Source organism: Rosa rugosa, chromosome 3 (genome assembly GCF_958449725.1).
Source record: "Rosa rugosa chromosome 3, drRosRugo1.1, whole genome shotgun sequence".
NCBI lineage: Eukaryota > Viridiplantae > Streptophyta > Magnoliopsida > Rosales > Rosaceae > Rosa > Rosa rugosa.
The window spans coordinates 5,169,481-5,187,728 of NC_084822.1; the positions used below are offsets into that span (position 1 = coordinate 5,169,481).

The window sequence follows — 18,248 nt, forward strand, 5'->3', positions numbered from 1 at the left end:
CTTTCGATATTTAAAAGGTACGATAGATATGGGCTTGTTTTATCCCTATAGAGAGAAAAGGAATGACGGAAGAATGGGATTGGACCCGATTAGGCATAATGCCACTGTCCATGGTGGCCAGCACCATCCTCCTCCTTCCCTCCATCAAAACGACAATGATGTTTTGATGGGTTTTGCTGATGCAGGGTACCTCTCTTACCCTCACAAAGGTTGCTCCTGTACGGGTTATGTCTTTACCATGGGAAGCACTGCCATATCTTGAAAGTCTACAAAATAGACCCTTGTTGCTACTTCCTCAAATCATGCAGAGATTATTGCTCTACATGAAGCTGTCCGCGAATGTATATGGCTAATGTCTATAATTAGACATATTTGAGGAAGTTGTGGTTTGAAATCTATCACGGATGAACCTACATGCATTTATGAGGATAATGCAGCTTGTATGGAGCAAATGAAGTTAGGTTTCATCAAGGGCGACAACACCAAGCACATATCGCCTAAGTTCTTTTATAATCAGCAACAATAATCACTTCTAAAGATTGAAGTGATTTAAATCTGATCAGAGGATAATATAACGGACTTATTCACTAAGTCGTTACCTAAGTCCACCTTCAAGAAACATGTGAAGAGCATCGGATTGAGAAAGTTATCCGAACTCCCATGATTGTAGTAATCAGGGGGAGATATCGACATCAGGGGGAGTTATGATGTCTACATGTTCGATCTCGAAGAGTGAAGGATGTGTTGTACTCTTTTTCTCCTCCTCAAGCTTGTTTTTGTCCCACAGGGTTTTTCACTTGAGTAAGGTTTTTAACGAGGCAACGGATGAAGCGTTACCACCAAGTTTGAGCGGCACAAGGGGAAGTGTTGAAGGAAATCAGCTTTATGTGCCTAATCAAACTAGGAGTAGTTCCATGATTGTAATAGGAGAGAAGGTTTTAGAATTCTTATCAAACTAGGAGTAGTTCCATGATTGTAATAGGAGAGAAGGTTTTAGAATTCTTAGTCCTACTCGGATTATTTTTCCTTGTATCATTAGAACATGTACTTGGTAATCCCTATATATAGGGCTCCTATTCTCAATAATGAAACACATAATTCTCTCATCAATCTCTCTCAAATTCTCTCATTCTAAAACATTTGTAACTTTGTATCATGCTTTGCCTTTTCTTTCCTTTATGCCCTTTTGTGAGCTGTTTCCCTCCTGCCTTGGCATTTTGGGCTATTTTAAAACCAAAAAGAAAAGGAGTACGTCCAACGTGAAGTTTTTTATTCCATTTTATAACCCTGCCCAGTATCAACAAAAGGAGTGTAGCGTAACCCTCCTATGACAGAGGAAAGGAAGTTGATGACTTTCGACTCTTACATGAAAAGCTAGATAGGAATATAGGATAGATGAAATCAGGTGGCAGTTCCACCATCCAATACCATGCCTAAAAAGAAGGGGAAGCACATTTAGCAATGTAGTGAGCTACATTCTTGCAACTTCAATGAAAGTAAGTCCAGGTGACAAAGATAACCCTTTCTGACGCTCTAGTGTTTAAGTGTATTGAGAATCTAGAGCTGGATCGAGATAGAAAGCAAACTATTACAGAGGAGATTTAACCTGTCATATACAAGAGAAGTTTTCAAGTATATACAATTTAACGTGGAGTCATCGTGGTCAGCTCTAAGGAGAATGGGAAGTGCATTAGTGCTGCGGGTAAACAAGTCAATGGTGCTCTGCATTTGTTCAATGACATCTCATCTATTATTTGCATGTCTAAGGTGCAAAGCCACAGAAATTCAGAAACAAACAAAACCATCTAATTAAGCTGAGAAGCGAGTAGGGTTTTTTGATGATGAAACGACATTGAAATTACATTAGAGACTGCGACACCCAAAATTTGTTCGGACCTTCCATTGTTCTGACAAAAGATATAACTTGATACATCATTTTATAAGCAAATTCAACTTAATAATGACAATGGAAATCTAGATATTAAATACCGTATGCTACAACACCAAACCTAAATTCATTTCTACCAGCAGTCCAGAACCTTAAAGCTGCTTCAATTCATTGATGAATTATGGGTCCAGGAGAATTATCTCTGCATGCTTTGATTCACGTTTAAACTGGAGTAGCTCTTTTACTAGTTTCGGAACACCATCCACATAAGAAGGCTCGGGAAATCTACGAGGCGTGACAGTCATTCTCTCAAGCACAGGTGAACTTAAGAGTAGAAATCTGATGAAATCTAGTTCAGCTTTAACACCAGAGATCTCAGTTATTTTCACAAGTCGCAGTTGAGAAAATGTGCAATTGTAGTTGTCATTTACACAAGGAGAGTTCACTTCTTCGACAATAGAGTGTATCCTTGGGAGTTTCTCTGTCGGATCCACCTACAAGAGGTCTATAGTATCAAAACTTGAAGTTTTGACAAATAGCTGTCGAAACTAATTATATATTTTACAGTAATTTAAAGTCAGCAGAATCAACTGACCTCAATTTCTAGTTCTTGTAGAGCAGGGGAGCTTCTCAGAATGCATAGAGCAGTTGGAATTGCATCCGGATCATCGAAGCATATGTCTACAGAAAGAGCCTTCAGATGTTGACATGGATTAGTGAGCTTTTCTGGCAAGGCGCCCAGAGACAAATACTGATGAAAGAACACAAAAAATTTAATAAGTATGATTAAATTCAAATGACAATGTTGAGGATCAAGTAACAATTTTGCAAGCACATTACCTCTAAAAAGCGCCTATTAATTTTAAGTCTTCGAATATGAGGTAGGTGATCAAAGATCATGAGCAAATTGCTAGAACTGCAGGCAGGAATCCAACTGGCTGGAACTCCTATTTCGTCATTACCGATGCCCATCCAAATTTCAGCCTCAGTAATACTTGAGGCACTGTCAAGGTTAACGACATCAAACTCTCCTAAAACGTGCAAATATTGGAGATTGGGTGCATCAATTTTGAGACTGGTGACACCGTCACAACTTAGCAATGTTAATCTCTCGAGCAGAGGACTGCAACGAATCAAATTTTCAAACACATCTTGGGCCATGTCGACATGAAGGAGTCGAAGACTCTTCAAGCTCTTGAACCCTTTGAATGTTGACGGAGGTTTGAGCAAACAGTCGAGTAACTCCAAGTGAACAAGACCTTGACATGAAAACACAGAGAATGGAATGTTGTATTGATGGTCTAGCCAAAGCTTAATTATCAACTCTTTGATAGAGTTTCTTGATAGATGGGTCATCCATCGATCAATATCTCTAGTGGCTACCTCATCCGCAGTACAGGCTAGCTTGAACTTGCGTATGGGGACAAGATGAAGTAAGAGCACATGATCAATCATGTTCACAAAGGTTTTGTGGATTTGATAATCATCATCATCATACTCTCGATATTGGCTCGTCCGCCAGGAACACTCATCAAATTCTAGATCTTGAAGCATGGCCGACTTGTACCTCCACTTGCTGGATAAAACACTTGTCCTCACAGCGTCCCTAAGCGGCAAACATGACAAAATCTTTTCTGTCACATCATTTGGTAAACTGCTAATTCTATCCATCTCCATTTTCGGTATCAGCAGACTCTTAACTCGATCACTACACTGGAGTAAGGGATATATATAGTTAGGTACAATACAACAAACATGATCTATCTAAGAGTTCTTCGGAATATATACATCAAAGGAGTTGGAACATACCTAAGCAACGACCTGGAGCTTCGTCCAGATCTCGCTCTGGAAGCCCGTCAAGAAAGGTGACCCAGGTCACTTTGGGAGATCAAATTTTTGACCCAAAAACTGACCCACGGTTACTGGTTGCCAGCTCGGCCCAAGGGATAACGTGGCTGACTTCATGGCGTTCGGTGGAGTGAGACGCACTGAGCAAGGCGCGTGTACTCACTTCGGTCCAGAAATAAGGAAAAAGATTGTAGCGGCCGTTGCCGCGTTAAGGGCTGCCAAAAGAAAATTTAAGCGAATATGTATTAGGGCTAGGTGTTTTTCCACGTACTGCATGTCCTAACCGTATTGGAATTCAAGCCCTAAAGATTATCGCCTAGAAGTATGAGTTTAGTCAACAAATTATTACTTTTCAAATTTTGACTAATCATATTCTTTGACATTTTTTTTTTATTCATTAACCTTAACAAATTACTTGACAACTAAATTTAGTAATTTTTTCTCCAGAATAAATATTTTGGGAATTACATAAACTAGTATATTAGGACTATATTTAAGGTGCGGGGCCGTGACCACTTACCCAATTTCAGCTTCAAAATTGTCCACTTACTCCGTTAAGAGATTATTGTGCCCACTTACTCATTTAAAAATAAAAATACTATTTTAGACAAATTTTCATTATAAAATTAAAAGCATGTCACTCTGTCTCTCTCTCCTCTTTTACGCTGACAACGGCCTTTCTCTCTCTCTCTCTCCTCTGCTTCCCGAGGCCGTCGTCAGAGGCCTGCATACTCACCACCAGCGCTGGTTCTCCTTCTCCTTCTCCAGATCATCCTGACTCGCCTCTCCGCCTTCCTCGGAGACCTTAATTTCCGGCAACGGAGCCACCCAGGTCGGGTACAACACTGGGCTTATGGAAGGCCCGTCCTTTAAGAACCGGGCGTGTTCTCTGGTCTACGGCGAGTCAGGAGAGTCATGAGGAGGCGTGTGCAACGGTGGCGGCAGTTATGTTTGTGTTGATGATTGCGGAGCCGGGTCCGGGTCGGGTGAGGAGGAGTGTTGTTTGGGTTTGGGAGCGTGGGAGACGGGTTCGATCGGAGAAGGCTGGGATTTCAGGTCGGATTTCCGGCGGGTGCCCAGAGCAAATCCTGGGTGTCCAATTTTTTTTTTTTGGGTAAACTGTGATCGATACTGTTTCTGCACTCTCTCTATCTCTCTCTCTCTCTCCAGCTGGATGGACAAATGCAGTGCAACAAGAATTTTTGAATTGGATTTCAGGTTGGATTTCCGGCGGATACCCAGAGCAAATTTTGGGTGTCCACTTGTTTTTTTTTTTTTTGGTAAATTATAAGGAAAGAAGAAAGAAGAATGAAGAATGAAGAATGAAAAAAAAAGGTTTTATTGAGTAGTTATACATGTCTACTGCGGGGCAATAATATGATTATTGGGAGGCAATAATATGAGTATTAGGGGGCAATAATATGCATATAAATTAATCAATTACAGGCACATTCATTTTGATTTTTGGAGTTTATGCAATTCACTGGATTTTTGGAGTTTATGCAATTCATTTGAGGGCAATAATATGATTATTGGAGATAATAATATGATTATTGGGAGACAATAATATGAGTATTGAGGGGGCAATAATATGATTACTGGGGGGCAATAATATGGTTACTGGGTAATATTAGGGGGGCAATAAATTAAGACGCCAGAATCCGGTCACCAATTCAGCAGTCGGATTCGGGATTCCAGTGACTGGTTGTCGGATTCCGGTCACTGGATGCAGGACTCCGATCACCGGTCGCAGGAGTCAGGTCGCTGGAGACTGCGGCCGGCCACTGGTCACCGGAGCACAGCAAGGTGGAGGATGTCTTCTCTCTCTAAGTGAGAAAGAAGGAGAGGGCAAAAAAGTCCCAAAAATAAATAAAAAGAATAAAAAAAAAAATTAATTGGGTATTAGAGAAATAATCTCTTAGAGTGTTTTGGGTAAATGGGGTTAAAAAACTGTTAGTGGAGCAAGTGGGCAATTTTTAAGCTGAAATTGGATAAATGATCATTTTTTTTTTTTTTTTATAACCGAACATGGGACACATCCTTGATAAGAAAATTTCAACTAAATAATGACGGTGAAACTTTTGATAGAAATTGTTAAAATATGTCTCAAACTATTAAACATGCATTATAAAGACTAGTACCAAAGAGTACAACTACTCCAAGCCTCATATTCATCTCTATAAGCAAATGTTGTTAGCTGCTGCTATCATTGACGAATTACGGATCCAAGAACATTATCTCCCAAAGCATTGACGAGCGCCTAAACCGAAGCAAATCTTTCACGTGCTAGTTCTGAAGAACAATTGACATGAGGCTTAATGGACATTCTCTCAAGAACTAGTGAACTTAAAAGTAGAGATTTGATGATATCTAATTCAGCTTTTGCACCAGAAATCTTGGTTATTTTCACAAGTCACAGTTGAGTAAATGTGAAATTGTAATCGTTATTCGACATGACTTCAATTCTCCAAAGATAAACTCCTCTAATCATTTGGCGGGCATTCAGAAAGGTCCATAACATCAAATCATGAAGTACAATAAAATTTGATATGTAGACTGACTTCACATATTAGTATGCTAGTTTGTGACTACTTCACTTTTGTATCAAATTAGTTTACCTCTATATTTAACTAAGTGTATTTGACGTATCGGTACCATAAAATTTTTCTAAATGAAATTTAATTATTACCATTGCAATAGTTGTTAAATCACAATGCTGTTTCTTGTTGTTGGAGAAACTATATCTTATTTTTCAATAAACCAACGCTAGGATAATTGCCAAACTGTTGTAGTATATATGATTCACATGTACAACATGAGTCATAGTATAAATGTCTATATCATGTATACAATAGGTACTTGAGTGTATAATGTAGGTATAGAGACTTGTGTGACAAGCTTTATGCCAAAGGGCAACAAGCATGTCAAGCTGTGATCATTGCAGCCACCATGTGGAGCTGCAGCCCTCAATCAACCAAGAGAGATTGTTATCATTTTGATTTTCTCTTAGAGCATTCACACTAGGTTTGTATTTCTATATAAACCCTCCATTGTGAGATGAATAAATCAGACATTACTCTCTCCTCTCTCTCTGTTATGTTGTTCTTGTCCTTAAACACGTTATCAGCACGAAATTACTCTAGAATTAGGATCGAAATTGGAAAGAGTAGAGGTAGTTCATAATTCGATCGAAGTCATTTTTTCAAACCTACAAAAAACCTCCAAACCCTAGCTCATATCATAGCCCTTGATTCAAGAAGCCCAGAACCAGTTTCAGAACCCCCAGAACCGGCCGGAAACCGCTCGAACCGGCTGCCGGAAGTTCTGAACCGCTGCCGGACCGCTGTTGAGTCCTGCCGAAGTGCTGCTGAGTCCTGCCGAAGTGCTGCCGAGCAGCTGCGCAGAAGCTGTCGACAGCATCTGCCGAGCCCTGCCGAGCGCATCTGCCGAGAAGCTGCCGAGTCCTGTCGACAGCACCTGCCGAAGGCCTGCCTAGCAGCTGTGCAGCATCTGCCGAAGGCCTGCCGAGCAGCTGTCGACACATCTGTCGAGCAACTTTCCGGACACTTTTCCGGCGACTTTCCGGACACTTTTCCGGCGACTTTTCGGACACTTTTCCGACGACTTTCGGAACACTTTTCCGGCGACTTTTCGGACATTTCCGACAACACTATTTCAAGGTATTATTTACTAAAAGTTCCCGTTTTTGAGTTTTTACTCATTTTTCCTCTCTTTCTTTTTCTCGGGAACTTGTGGTAAAAAGGCGGAATTATAGAAATTCACGCTAAACGAACTAAGAGCGTTCGTAATCTATGAACTAAGAGTGTTCATAATGTTCGGACTAAGAGCGTCCGCAAGCATCTATTTATGAATTAAAAGCGGAATCGTGGGGATTCACGCTAAATGAACTAAGAGTGTTCATAATGTTCGGACTAAGAGCGTCTGCAAACATCATTGTTTTGGTCTAATCCAAATATTATTGAAAATAAATTTCTTGGTAGCATAGCTCGGAAATCTTATTATTTTAGTTTTCGTGGAAGTTTAAACTCCGAAACTAATATATTCTCTCTTCTTACTTTTCAGGATGTCGAATGAACCTAGACTCGATTTTCCAATGCTTGACTCAACAGGCTCGGAATACCATGGCTGGGTAACCGACGTTGAGAACCATCTCACTACAAAAGGGATATTGCCCATAATCCAGGCACCTGACCAAGGCCTTGTGTTCCAACGAACACCCACAAAGCATGCTCAAGCAATAATCTTGATGCGACGCCACATGGAAAAATCTCTAAGATTAGAGTACATGTCGATCAAAGATGCAAGAGATTTATGGGTAGCGCTAGAAGAGCGCTTTGGAAATATCCAAGATTCCCTCCTGCCTGACTTGAAGGTTCAGTGGAACAACATACGCTTCTCCGACTTCAAGTCTGTTGCTGAGTACAACTCAGAAGCTCTTCGCCTCAAAGCCATGTTGAAGTTCTGTGCAAAGCCTCTCACAGAAAAGGAGCTAATTGAGAAGACTCTCTCCACCATTCCCGTCTCAACAATTGTGATATCAAAGCAATATCGCACCGAAGTTAATGCTGGACGAATTACAAGGTTTAATGAGCTTATTAATATTTTGTCGGTAGCTGAAAAGCACGACAACATCCTTGTAAAGAATTATAATTCAAAGCCCATTGGAACCAAGAGCGTTCGCGAGACGAATTATAATGCACCCAAAAGAGGGCGCATGGAGCGGTACCCTAACAATATGGGTCCAAATAACCGCCCCAATAAAAAAGGAAACCGCAACTTTAGAGCGGACACACGTGGTGGCAACTCCACACGTGAGAGAGGTGGATACAGTAACAACATGGGCCGAGGATATGGTAGCACCACAGGCCATGGAAGTAACAATATGGGCCATGGAGGTCGCACCATGAGACGTGGTAGTAGCAGCAACCCTCCTAGGGAATATCCACAACGTGGACAACCTACACCTCAAATGAAGGAAGGTAACCACAATGACAGGTGTCATCGGTGTGGATCAATTGAGCATTGGTTCAAGCAATGCCATGCAAGTACCCAACTAGTTGCAAGCTACAAGGGGTATATGCAATTGAGAGAGCAAGAAACTAATCATGCTGAAGATGAAAATATCAATCTTGCTGAAAATAAAGATGGTGAAGATAACACTCTCACCACTAAGGACTTCAAAGCTGCAAACAAAGAGCACGAGGATGCCGCAGACTTTGATTAGAATAATCATTTTCTATTTTCCAATAAACGGCAAATGTGCCTTAGTCAATAAATGACAATTGTATTGACTCTTTCTCATGTGGTGTACCCAAATGAAGTATGATGTCTAGGAAAGTAATTGAGATCAGGGTGTTTAAGCGAGCCTCGCTCCACCAACATCTCTCTACTTCCCTGGTCATATTTCATTGGAATTACCAAACGGATTGAGCAATTACAAATTGTATAAGTTTGATTGTATTTTGGAATAGATTTTGGAAACTTTGATGTAATCATTGACTATTTTCCGTATTAATAAAGTGTCGCATTATTATTCAATGTCATGGACATGTGTTAATTTCCGAACTTTATTACTTGAAAGATATAAAAGCCAATGGTTTTCATGTGAAAACACATTGTAAGAATGGACAAGAGTTCATTTGCATCGCCTCTAATGACTACGGACATAAACGAGTATTAGAGAAACTTATGTGTCGCTCTAGTGGGTTGCATACAACCACTATTCGAGTCATTGAATCAAACCATGTCATAAGAGATGAGTTATGGGATTCTGACACATATAGGCTTTGGCAAGACCGTTTGGGATATCCAGGTCATGATATGATGTTCCATATATTAAAGACTTCACGGACATCAATTCCTCAAAACGAAAGAAGTACGAACCAAAGATTGGTCCAAAGAGTTACTTCGTTTTGCAAAGCTTGCTTTTTTTAGCAAAAGATAGGATCGAGATCATCCTATGCAAAGGACACTAAATAAAATACCATTCTTGCAAAGAATCCTTGCAAAGAATCCAAGGTGATATTTGTGGACTTATTCAACCAACTTGCGGACGTTTAAATAACTCATGATGTTGGTTGACATGCAAACACACTGATCACGTGTTGTGCCATTATCCACCTGTAAAAGCTAAGTATGCTATACTCCTAGCACAAATCATATGACAATGGGCTCACCCCCTAGATTCATCCTTCAATCAAATAGATTTGACTATGCTAGAGAGTTTACATCGAAGACTTTCGATGGTTATTGCAAAGGGACTGATGTTAGACATCACATTCCCAGATTCACGCCCGAAAGGTCTCGCGGACATAACTACGATGGTAGTTCAGACATTGGTGATGCGCACCAATCTTCTTATATCCGCTTGGGGTGATGCAATATCGCATACAACTATGCTAATTTCTCTACGACCTACCGCCACTCAATGTATATCTGCGTTACAGCTAGTGACTGGGTACAAATATTTTGTACTTACGCACATTCGAGTGAGCCATTTATGTGCCAATTGCGCTGCCACAGCGCCTATGGTAGGTCCTTACAAATAAGTGAGCAACTTAGTTGGATGTGAGACTCCAACAATCGTCCGCCACTTAAATGCCCTTGCAAGGCGATCTCTTTCCCGTTTGATTTACGGATGTCACTTTGATGAGATAGTCTTCCCATCGTTAGGGGGAGATAAGAACTCGAATGTTCAGCAGGAACGACAGGAATTGTCGTGGTCTGTCCCCACTATGTCTCATCTCGATCCCTATTAAAAGTGACGAGATCACACACATTTGCTGCAAAAATGCCTGCAAGGAAGGACGTCCCTATAAGAGAACGTAGCACCACCTTACACAGAGGTAGGCAAGGTGCCAACGCCATAGAAAGTGGCACTCTGGTGTTATAGGCCATGGCCCCAGCTAGGATGCGTGGGAAGCCTGTGGATTCGAAGGATACTTTGGCACAATCCTTGAATCATCGACACTCAAACATCCGTCTTATGAGCATCTTCCGGATTATGGTTATCGTTGGGGGACGCCTCAACGTCAAAACCTATTTCTGAGAATATAGAGCACTATGAAAATTACACTAGTGTACATAAGACGTGGAATAAAAACTCCATCATAATTGATGATGTATTTGCGCATTTTGATGCACATGAGTTTGTTGAGATCGATGATTTCGAACCACGCTCCGTTGAAGCATGAATACCAACGTAGAGAAATTTGGCCTAAATGGAAAAATGCGATCCAGGTTAAGTAAGATTCTCTAACGAAGAGGAAGGTCTTTGAGCCAGTGATGCCAACACCTCCTTACATAAAACCTATTGAAAAAATGGGTCTTCGTTAGAAAGTGTGTTGAGAAAAAGAGATAGTAATCTCGCCTTATGGCGCAAGGCTTCTCACAAAAACACCCTGGTATTGACTACGAAGAGACATATTCTCTCGTAATGGATGTCATTACACTCCACTACCCTGTCAGTTTGGTAGTTTCCAAATAACTGAACATGCAGCTTATAAAAAGTGGTCACTATGTATCTATGTGGGGATCTAGATACAGAATATACATGAAAGTTCATAGTGAAACTTTGGTTACCCAAATCAAGTGGCTCTAGACCACGAAGCGCGTTTGCAATAGAGTTGAAACGCTCACTAAATGTGACTACTTGATTGGGAAGGGATATGCCCGCGCGTTTCCATAACAAGTTTCGGATTCTATCACGGTTGTCATACTGGACATGATCTTCATTAGAAGCCCTTAAAGAGTTAAGGGAAAACCGCTGAACACTTGAAATCCGAGTTTGAGATAAAAGATTTTGGGGGAACACGATTATGCCTCAGTTTAGAACTTGAGCATCGTGTTGATAGATGCTTAGGCATTTTTTTGACAAAGGTCAAACCTTCAAGCACCCCATAATCATTCGTAGTCTTGATCCTAAAAAGGATCCTCTCCGTCTGAAGGATGATCAGACGAAGATGTGCTAGAGGCAGAAGTGCGAATAAGCGCATTATTGTACTTAGCTCAATGCACAAGACTGGAAATCTCATTTTAAACATAAACTTGTTAGCTAAAGGTATAGCTCTGCGCCAACGCGACACCATTGGATTGGTGTAAAAGATATCTTTCGGTACTTGAAATGTACGATCGATATGGGCTTATTCTATCCCTACAAAGAGATGATGGAATCAGACCCATCACACACTAGAAACGCCGCCAAACGCTGGCCTGCGTTTTCTATTTCTATCCCAAAATGACATAAGTGTTTTTGGAAGGTTTTGCTGATATTGGGTATTTGTTGACCCATACAAAGGCCTCCCCAGAGTGGTGAAGTGTTCACCATGGGTAAAGACCGCGATATCTTGAAAGTCTACAGAATAGACCTTAGTCGCTATATCTTCGAACATTGCAGAGATTTTTGCTCTTCACGAAGTAGTTCGTGAATGTATATGGACTGGATCCATAGTTACGCATGTTCGAACAATTGTGGTTTGAAGTCTACCACAGATGAGCCTATAAGCATTTAAGATAATGCTGCTTATTTTAAAACAAATGAAGCAAGGCTGCATGGAAAGCGACAACATCAAGCATAAAATCAGCAATAACAGACTCTCCTCAAAAATCAATAAGAGGGGGAGATGTCTACATATATGGTCTCGAAACGTGAATAGTGTGTTGTGCTCTTTTTCCCTTTCAACCGAGATTATTTACTCGGCAAGGTTTTTAAATGAGGCAACGAGAGAAGCACCACGTTTGGGAGACACAAAGGAGATATTGAAATCAGGGGGAGTATCCAGAAGTATACCCACTTGACCATCGTGTACTCTTTTTGTCCTTCGTCCAGGGTTATTTTGTCCCATTTGGGTTTTGTTACCTGACAAGGTTTTAACGAGGCACATCTTTAGCATGGTCACCCCACTTATACTACATCCTGAAGATGTTTTGATTTCAACATATATGCTTTTGCTCATCTTTTCCCTTCGACCACGGGTTTTTCCCACTGGGTTTTTCGGGCAAGGTTTTGTTGCAGCAACTCTATTTGCATCCCTCTCGTAGACATATTATCTACTTATGAGGCTGATAAGAAGACTCCACTTATCTCCGAAGCTATGATATTACTACTCCACACTCATGCGCGTTGTGCTCTTTTTCTCCTTCGACCAAGGTTGTTTTGTCCCACAGGGTTTTATTACTTGACAAGGTTTTTAACGAGGCAATTTCGAGGCGCACGACCTAGACAATACTATTGACATGAAATATCCAAGGGGGAGTGTTGTAGTATATATGATTCACATGTACAACATGAGTCATAGTATAAATGTCTATATCATGTATACAATAGGTACTTGAGTGTATAATGTAGGTATAGAGACTTGTGTGACAAGCTTTATGCCAAAGGGCAACAAGCATGTCAAGCTGTGATCATTGCAGCCACCATGTGGAGCTGCAGCCCTCAATCAACCAAGAGAGATTGTTATCATTTTGATTTTCTCTTAGAGCATTCACACTAGGTTTGTATTTCTATATAAACCCTCCATTGTGAGATGAATAAATCAGACATTACTCTCTCCTCTCTCTCTGTTATGTTGTTCTTGTCCTTAAACACAAACAACAATTTAAAAACTTGGGGAGGTGATGATTTAGTTGCAGTGGGTAGCAGAAGATTACTAGGGGCAACGTTTCTTTCTCGCCATTTAGTCCCGAAGAAAATCAAGATCCATTAAGGGTCCTCAACTCTTCAATTAGAGAAGTTAAATCCGAGAAAGATGAACCACCTTCTTCAACAGCCCTGATTGCCATCTCTCCAAGCGCTTTAGCTCTGTTTCTCATTTCCTCTGCGTCATCACCCTCCATGATTCTTATCACAGCCTTCTGTATGGCCTCCCTCTTCACACTGGCCTCACTCTTCATACTTGCATCCACAAATGAAATCCATTTTTCAGCACCAATAGCAACCCCAACACAGAGTATCTGCGTCACTAGCTTCTCCTTGTAAAAGTTTTCAGCAGACACCGGCTAGGTGATCATCGGTATCCCAGCAGAGACTCCTTCAAGAAATGAGTTCCACCCACAATGATAGATAGAGAAAAGCTCCTACTGCTTCATGCTCAAGAATCAGCACTTGAGGAGCCCAATCTCTTATAATCAGTCCGTTACCTTCCATTCTCTTCTCAAATCCTTCAGGCAACCACTCTTATAGTCTTATATCTCTTTCTTTTGTTTCTTCACAACCCAAATGAAGTCCTGTCCAGAAGCCTCAAGGCCTGCTGCAATTTCTAGGAGCTGACAATCAGCAAAGTTGATCATGCTTCCGAAACATACATATACAACCGAAATGGGTTTCTTAGAATCAAGCCATTTCAAGCACTGGTGTTGCTCAGCAGTGGCCATATGTTCTGCTGGCTTGTCAAATAGGAAAATCGGGCCAATATGCTACGTCTTCCTCTCATACACCTTCCTGTAATGATCAGCATAATCTGGTTCAAGTTCATAGAAGCTGTTAACAATGACCCTATAGCTCCTTTTCTCACACTCCAAGGCCGCTTTCCAGAACCTGCTGAGTTCTGCTTCATCATCTAGCTTTAAAAAATCCACCATTTGGTTTCCTGTCATCTTGATCTCATCTGGGAGACCAGGACGAATAACAATGGGTTCAGTTTCAGATAACGCTTTCTTCTGAAGTTGATGTATCATCAGACTAAATGCAGCACAGAAAGGGAGCAATCCGGTTGCATGAAAATATAGCCTTGGAATTCCAAATTTGGCAGCAACATCTGTAGCCCAAGGAAAAAACAAATCAGCAACAAAAAATTAGGTCGATGTTGGTCCAAAATCTGCTCGAGCCGTGGTTCAAGCAAACACGTGGCTGTGAAGAATTTTCCTTCCATCTCTGGTCTTCTGATCAAATCAGCCCTCTCGCATTGCTCAGGCAACCCAACTTCAGCAGATGGGAACTTGATAAGAATAAGTTCAATTTTCTGATCAAATCCCAAAGTACTTTTGCTTCTTCGGGTTGCTTTGGTAATGAATGGTGCATTGAGCTGAGTGGTTATTATGGTCGATTTCACACCACGAGAAGAAAATAATTTGGCTAAGGGCTTAACAAGCATTTTGATCTGTAATCTCTATTCTCTATTCTCATCCACCCACAGTATTGGCTTTCTGTTTCCTATGGGTCGATGAAAATGAACATATGCATGTGAGCTGGTCTCCACCTGGAATGGGTCACCATCTTAGCAAAAAAGATATTTTCACCTTTCCACCTAATTGAGCCTCTGAATGTGAGGCAGGTGATTAAAAACCTTGACCAAATTGCTGGAAGTCCCCAGACCCCGTATTTGGTCGATCATGATGTCCAAATCAATTGAAGCAAGATTTGAGGTATTCACAAGGTTAACGTCTTCAAAAACACCTAAAATGTTAATATACTCGAGATTTGGTGCACCAATCTCAAAACCATCACAATGTCGCGCCGTTATCTCTTAAGCAACGGACTACAAGAAATCAAATTTTCAACCACAGCTTCAAATAAAGTAACATAGAAAATGGTTAGGTACTTCAAATTCCTGAAGCCTCTGAATGTGGACGGAGGGCTTAGCAAACAACTATATAGCTCTAAAGAAACCATATCTTGGCAAGAGAACAAACATGATGGCATGTGGTAACGACTCGATGTCCACGGATAAAGTATGAACCGTCTGATAGAATTTCTTGATGTTGGTACTAGAGGATCTATATAATAAAGCTGGAACTTGCATAGGGGGCCAATATGAAGTAAGAGTACATGATCAGCAACGTTCACAAAGGATGTACGCTTTGAGTTATCATCAAACGCTAGATCTTGAAGCATAACCGATCTGTACCTCCACTTGCTGGACAAGATAATTGTTCTTGTTGCCTGTCTAAGCTGCAAACGTGATACAATATTTTCTGTGACATCATCTGGCAAATTGCTAATTCTATCCAACATTTGCACCCTAACTCACAAACTCAAACCAGAACAGTTACAAGAGTTTAGAAGATGATGAAGAGCGACAAGTATACCAAGCACGTCTTTAATATTGCTGGCCCTTCTTTTTCTATTACTTCGGATCCTAGTACTAAATCTCCATGTTTAATTGTAATTGAAAGCAATGGGATCTTCTTTCCTTTCTTGTATCCATCTCTGATTCAAGTTGGAGATTTTCAATCAATTTGACCGGAATCTCACCCTCAAAACTGTATCTTGGCTCCCTTTTCTACTGGTCGAAAATTTCTCTTAATTACAAGAATAATTGCTACTGAGCTATATTATAGGTCTTGGCCATGAATTTACCAGGCAAGGAGTGATATTAACGTGGCACAAAATTTTTTGAGAAAGCACGGTCGAGCCTGCTCTGTTTTTGGCCCAAACCGAGTTCGATCTGGACTTGGCTAAACAAGTTCTTGGTGTTGTGTCTGTAGCTCCTGCATCCGGAGGCGTTTGCTATTGATTATGAGATATGATACCATACGACACATGCATCATTTCTTCAACTACTTGTCAACAATTATTTGTATGTTGTAGATTTAAACTCTTAGAAAGATGAATTCTGTTGAGAACTTGCATATCGAAAGAAAATGTTCTTAACATGCACAACAATTGATAACCAATTTCACACTTGGACGGTGGAAATTTGGATGGAAAACATGATAACTTTTCTTAACAAACAGACATACATCATACATAAAGGCTAAACAGAAGCCTACATTCATTTATTCAAGAAAGTCCTCTCAGCTGGTGCAACTCTCATTCATGAATTATGGGTCCAAAACCATTATCTCTGCACGCTTTGAATCACGCTTAAACAGAAGTAAATCTTTTACGAGCTTAAAAGAACCATTGAGAGATGCAGGTTGAACAGTCATTCTCTCAAGCAAAGGTGAACTTAGAAGCAGAGATTTGATGAAATCTAGTTGAGCTTTTACACCAGAGATCTTGGTTATTTCCACAAGCCGCAGTTGAGTATATGCACAGTTGTAGTTGTCATATAAACAAGATTCCACTTCTCCCACAGCAGCTTGATCCTTTTTAGGGTCCACCTACAAGAGCTCTGTAGCATCAAAATCTGGAAGTTTTGACAACATAGCTCAAAACTAATTAAAATATTTTATGGTAGAAATTCTTAACTCGGCAGAAAAAAACTAACCCAAATTTTCAGTTCTTGTAGAGCAGGAGAGCTTCTCAGAAGGCATAAGACAGTTGAAATTTCATCCGGATTGTCGAAGTTCATGTCTAAAGAAAGAAAAATGAGATATTGGCATGGTTTAGGGAGCTTCTCTGGCAAGGCACCAATAGACAAGTACTGCAGCAGAATGTAAGCAGCAAATTAACAACATATCAATGAATATGGTCAAATTCCTATGGCAATGTCAATGATCACAAAATAACTTATGAAACTTCCCATTCAAAACCATTACTTTTAGAAAGTTGCTCTTTATTGTGAGCCTTCGAATATGAGGCAGCTGGTAATCAAAAAACCTGAGCAAATTCCCAGAACTACAACAATTCCCTCTTTGATCAACAATGACCTGCAAATAAAAGAAAGCATCCACAAGATTTGAGGAATCCACGAGGTTAAAATCTTCAACGTCCCCTACTATGTAAATAAACAGGAGCTTCGGTGCATCAATTTTGAGATTGGTGAAACCATCACATCTATGCAATTTCAATATCTCAAGCAGAGGACTGCAACCAATCAAGTTGTCAAACACATCTTGGGCCAAAGTAACTAACAAAAGATCAAGGCTCTTCAAGCTGCCAAAGCCTTTGAATGTGGAAGGAGGGTTTAGCAAACACCTGTATAACTCTAAATGAACGATATCTTTAAAAGAAAACAAACATGATGGAATGTTGTAGATGTCCCCTTCGAAATTCTCAAGTATCATCTCTTTGATGACAGGGTTTCTGGATAGGTGAAAAATCCATCGATCTATATCCCTAGTGGCTAGTTTACCACTGAAAGAAAGCTGGAACCTGTGTATGGGACCTTTATGGAGTAAGAGTACATGATCAACAATATTCACAAAGCTGAAGGTTGGATGACTTTGAGTCTCGAGACACTCATCATCAAACACTAGAGCTTGAAGCATGTCCGATTTGTACCTCCACTTTCTGGATAAAATACTTGTCCTTACTGCCTCCTTAAGTGGCAAACCTGACAAAATCTTTTCTGTAACATCATTTGGTAAACTGCTAATTCTATCCAACTCCATTTTCGGTACCAGCACACCCTAACTTGATCACTGCAAAGGAGGAAGGAACGTATATTTGGGAGAACAGTCAAACATGATCTAGCTAGGAATTATTCTGAATATATTGCTTGATATCAAAGGAATTAGAACATACCCAATTGATGATGAGCCGGATCTTGGCAGAGCTTCTTCTAGATCTAGTTATGTCCGGGACTCTTACTCTACTTTTGAGTGTTCTTGTTCTCCTGTTTTTGTAACTTTTGTACTGTGTGATGCTTTGGCTTTTCTTTGCTAA

At 40.5% G+C, this 18,248-nt stretch overlaps 2 protein-coding genes and 1 pseudogene across 3 annotated transcripts; all 3 read right to left on the reverse strand.

Moving 5' to 3' along the window:
* Nucleotides 1-1,996: 1,996 nt before the first annotated feature.
* On the reverse strand, nt 1,997-3,932 carry LOC133740615 (F-box/FBD/LRR-repeat protein At1g13570-like). Of its 2 annotated transcripts, none has more exons than XM_062168560.1 (4): nt 3,698-3,932; nt 2,729-3,596; nt 2,484-2,639; nt 1,997-2,382 (listed from the first exon to the last, which is right to left on the reverse strand). In XM_062168560.1, exons 2-4 carry the CDS (start codon nt 3,563-3,565, stop codon nt 2,068-2,070), a joined length of 1,308 nt encoding a protein of 435 aa, XP_062024544.1. In that variant the 5' UTR covers nt 3,566-3,596; nt 3,698-3,932; the 3' UTR covers nt 1,997-2,067. The 2 variants fall into 2 exon arrangements, with proteins under 2 accessions (XP_062024544.1, XP_062024543.1); XM_062168559.1 differs by having other exon boundaries at nt 2,729-3,601.
* A 9,320-nt stretch (nt 3,933-13,252) lies between these two features.
* LOC133740445 (UDP-glucose flavonoid 3-O-glucosyltransferase 7-like) lies at nt 13,253-15,909 on the reverse strand (annotated as a pseudogene).
* A 420-nt stretch (nt 15,910-16,329) lies between these two features.
* On the reverse strand, nt 16,330-18,239 carry LOC133739799 (F-box/FBD/LRR-repeat protein At1g13570-like). The gene is made up of 4 exons (XM_062167611.1): nt 18,108-18,239; nt 17,180-18,004; nt 16,909-17,064; nt 16,330-16,801 (listed from the first exon to the last, which is right to left on the reverse strand). Exons 2-4 carry the CDS (start codon nt 17,972-17,974, stop codon nt 16,520-16,522), a joined length of 1,233 nt encoding a protein of 410 aa, XP_062023595.1. The 5' UTR covers nt 17,975-18,004; nt 18,108-18,239; the 3' UTR covers nt 16,330-16,519.
* Between the last annotated feature and the right edge of the window lie 9 nt (nt 18,240-18,248).

Excerpts from the sequence above, each read along its gene's own strand:
- LOC133740615 (XM_062168560.1), bottom strand. The coding sequence starts at position 3,565 with ATGGAGATGGATAGAATTAGCAGTTTACCAAATGATGTGACAGAAAAG. Across the intron at positions 2,640-2,728 it reads TTAATAGGCGCTTTTTAGAG|TATTTGTCTCTGGGCGCCTT; the intron begins GTAATGTGCTTG and ends TTCTTTCATCAG. Across the intron at positions 2,383-2,483 it reads TACAAGAACTAGAAATTGAG|GTGGATCCGACAGAGAAACT; the intron begins GTCAGTTGATTC and ends GACCTCTTGTAG.
- LOC133739799 (XM_062167611.1), bottom strand. The coding sequence starts at position 17,974 with ATGGAGTTGGATAGAATTAGCAGTTTACCAAATGATGTTACAGAAAAG. Across the intron at positions 17,065-17,179 it reads TAAAGAGCAACTTTCTAAAA|TACTTGTCTATTGGTGCCTT; the intron begins GTAATGGTTTTG and ends ATTCTGCTGCAG. Across the intron at positions 16,802-16,908 it reads TACAAGAACTGAAAATTTGG|GTGGACCCTAAAAAGGATCA; the intron begins GTTAGTTTTTTT and ends GAGCTCTTGTAG.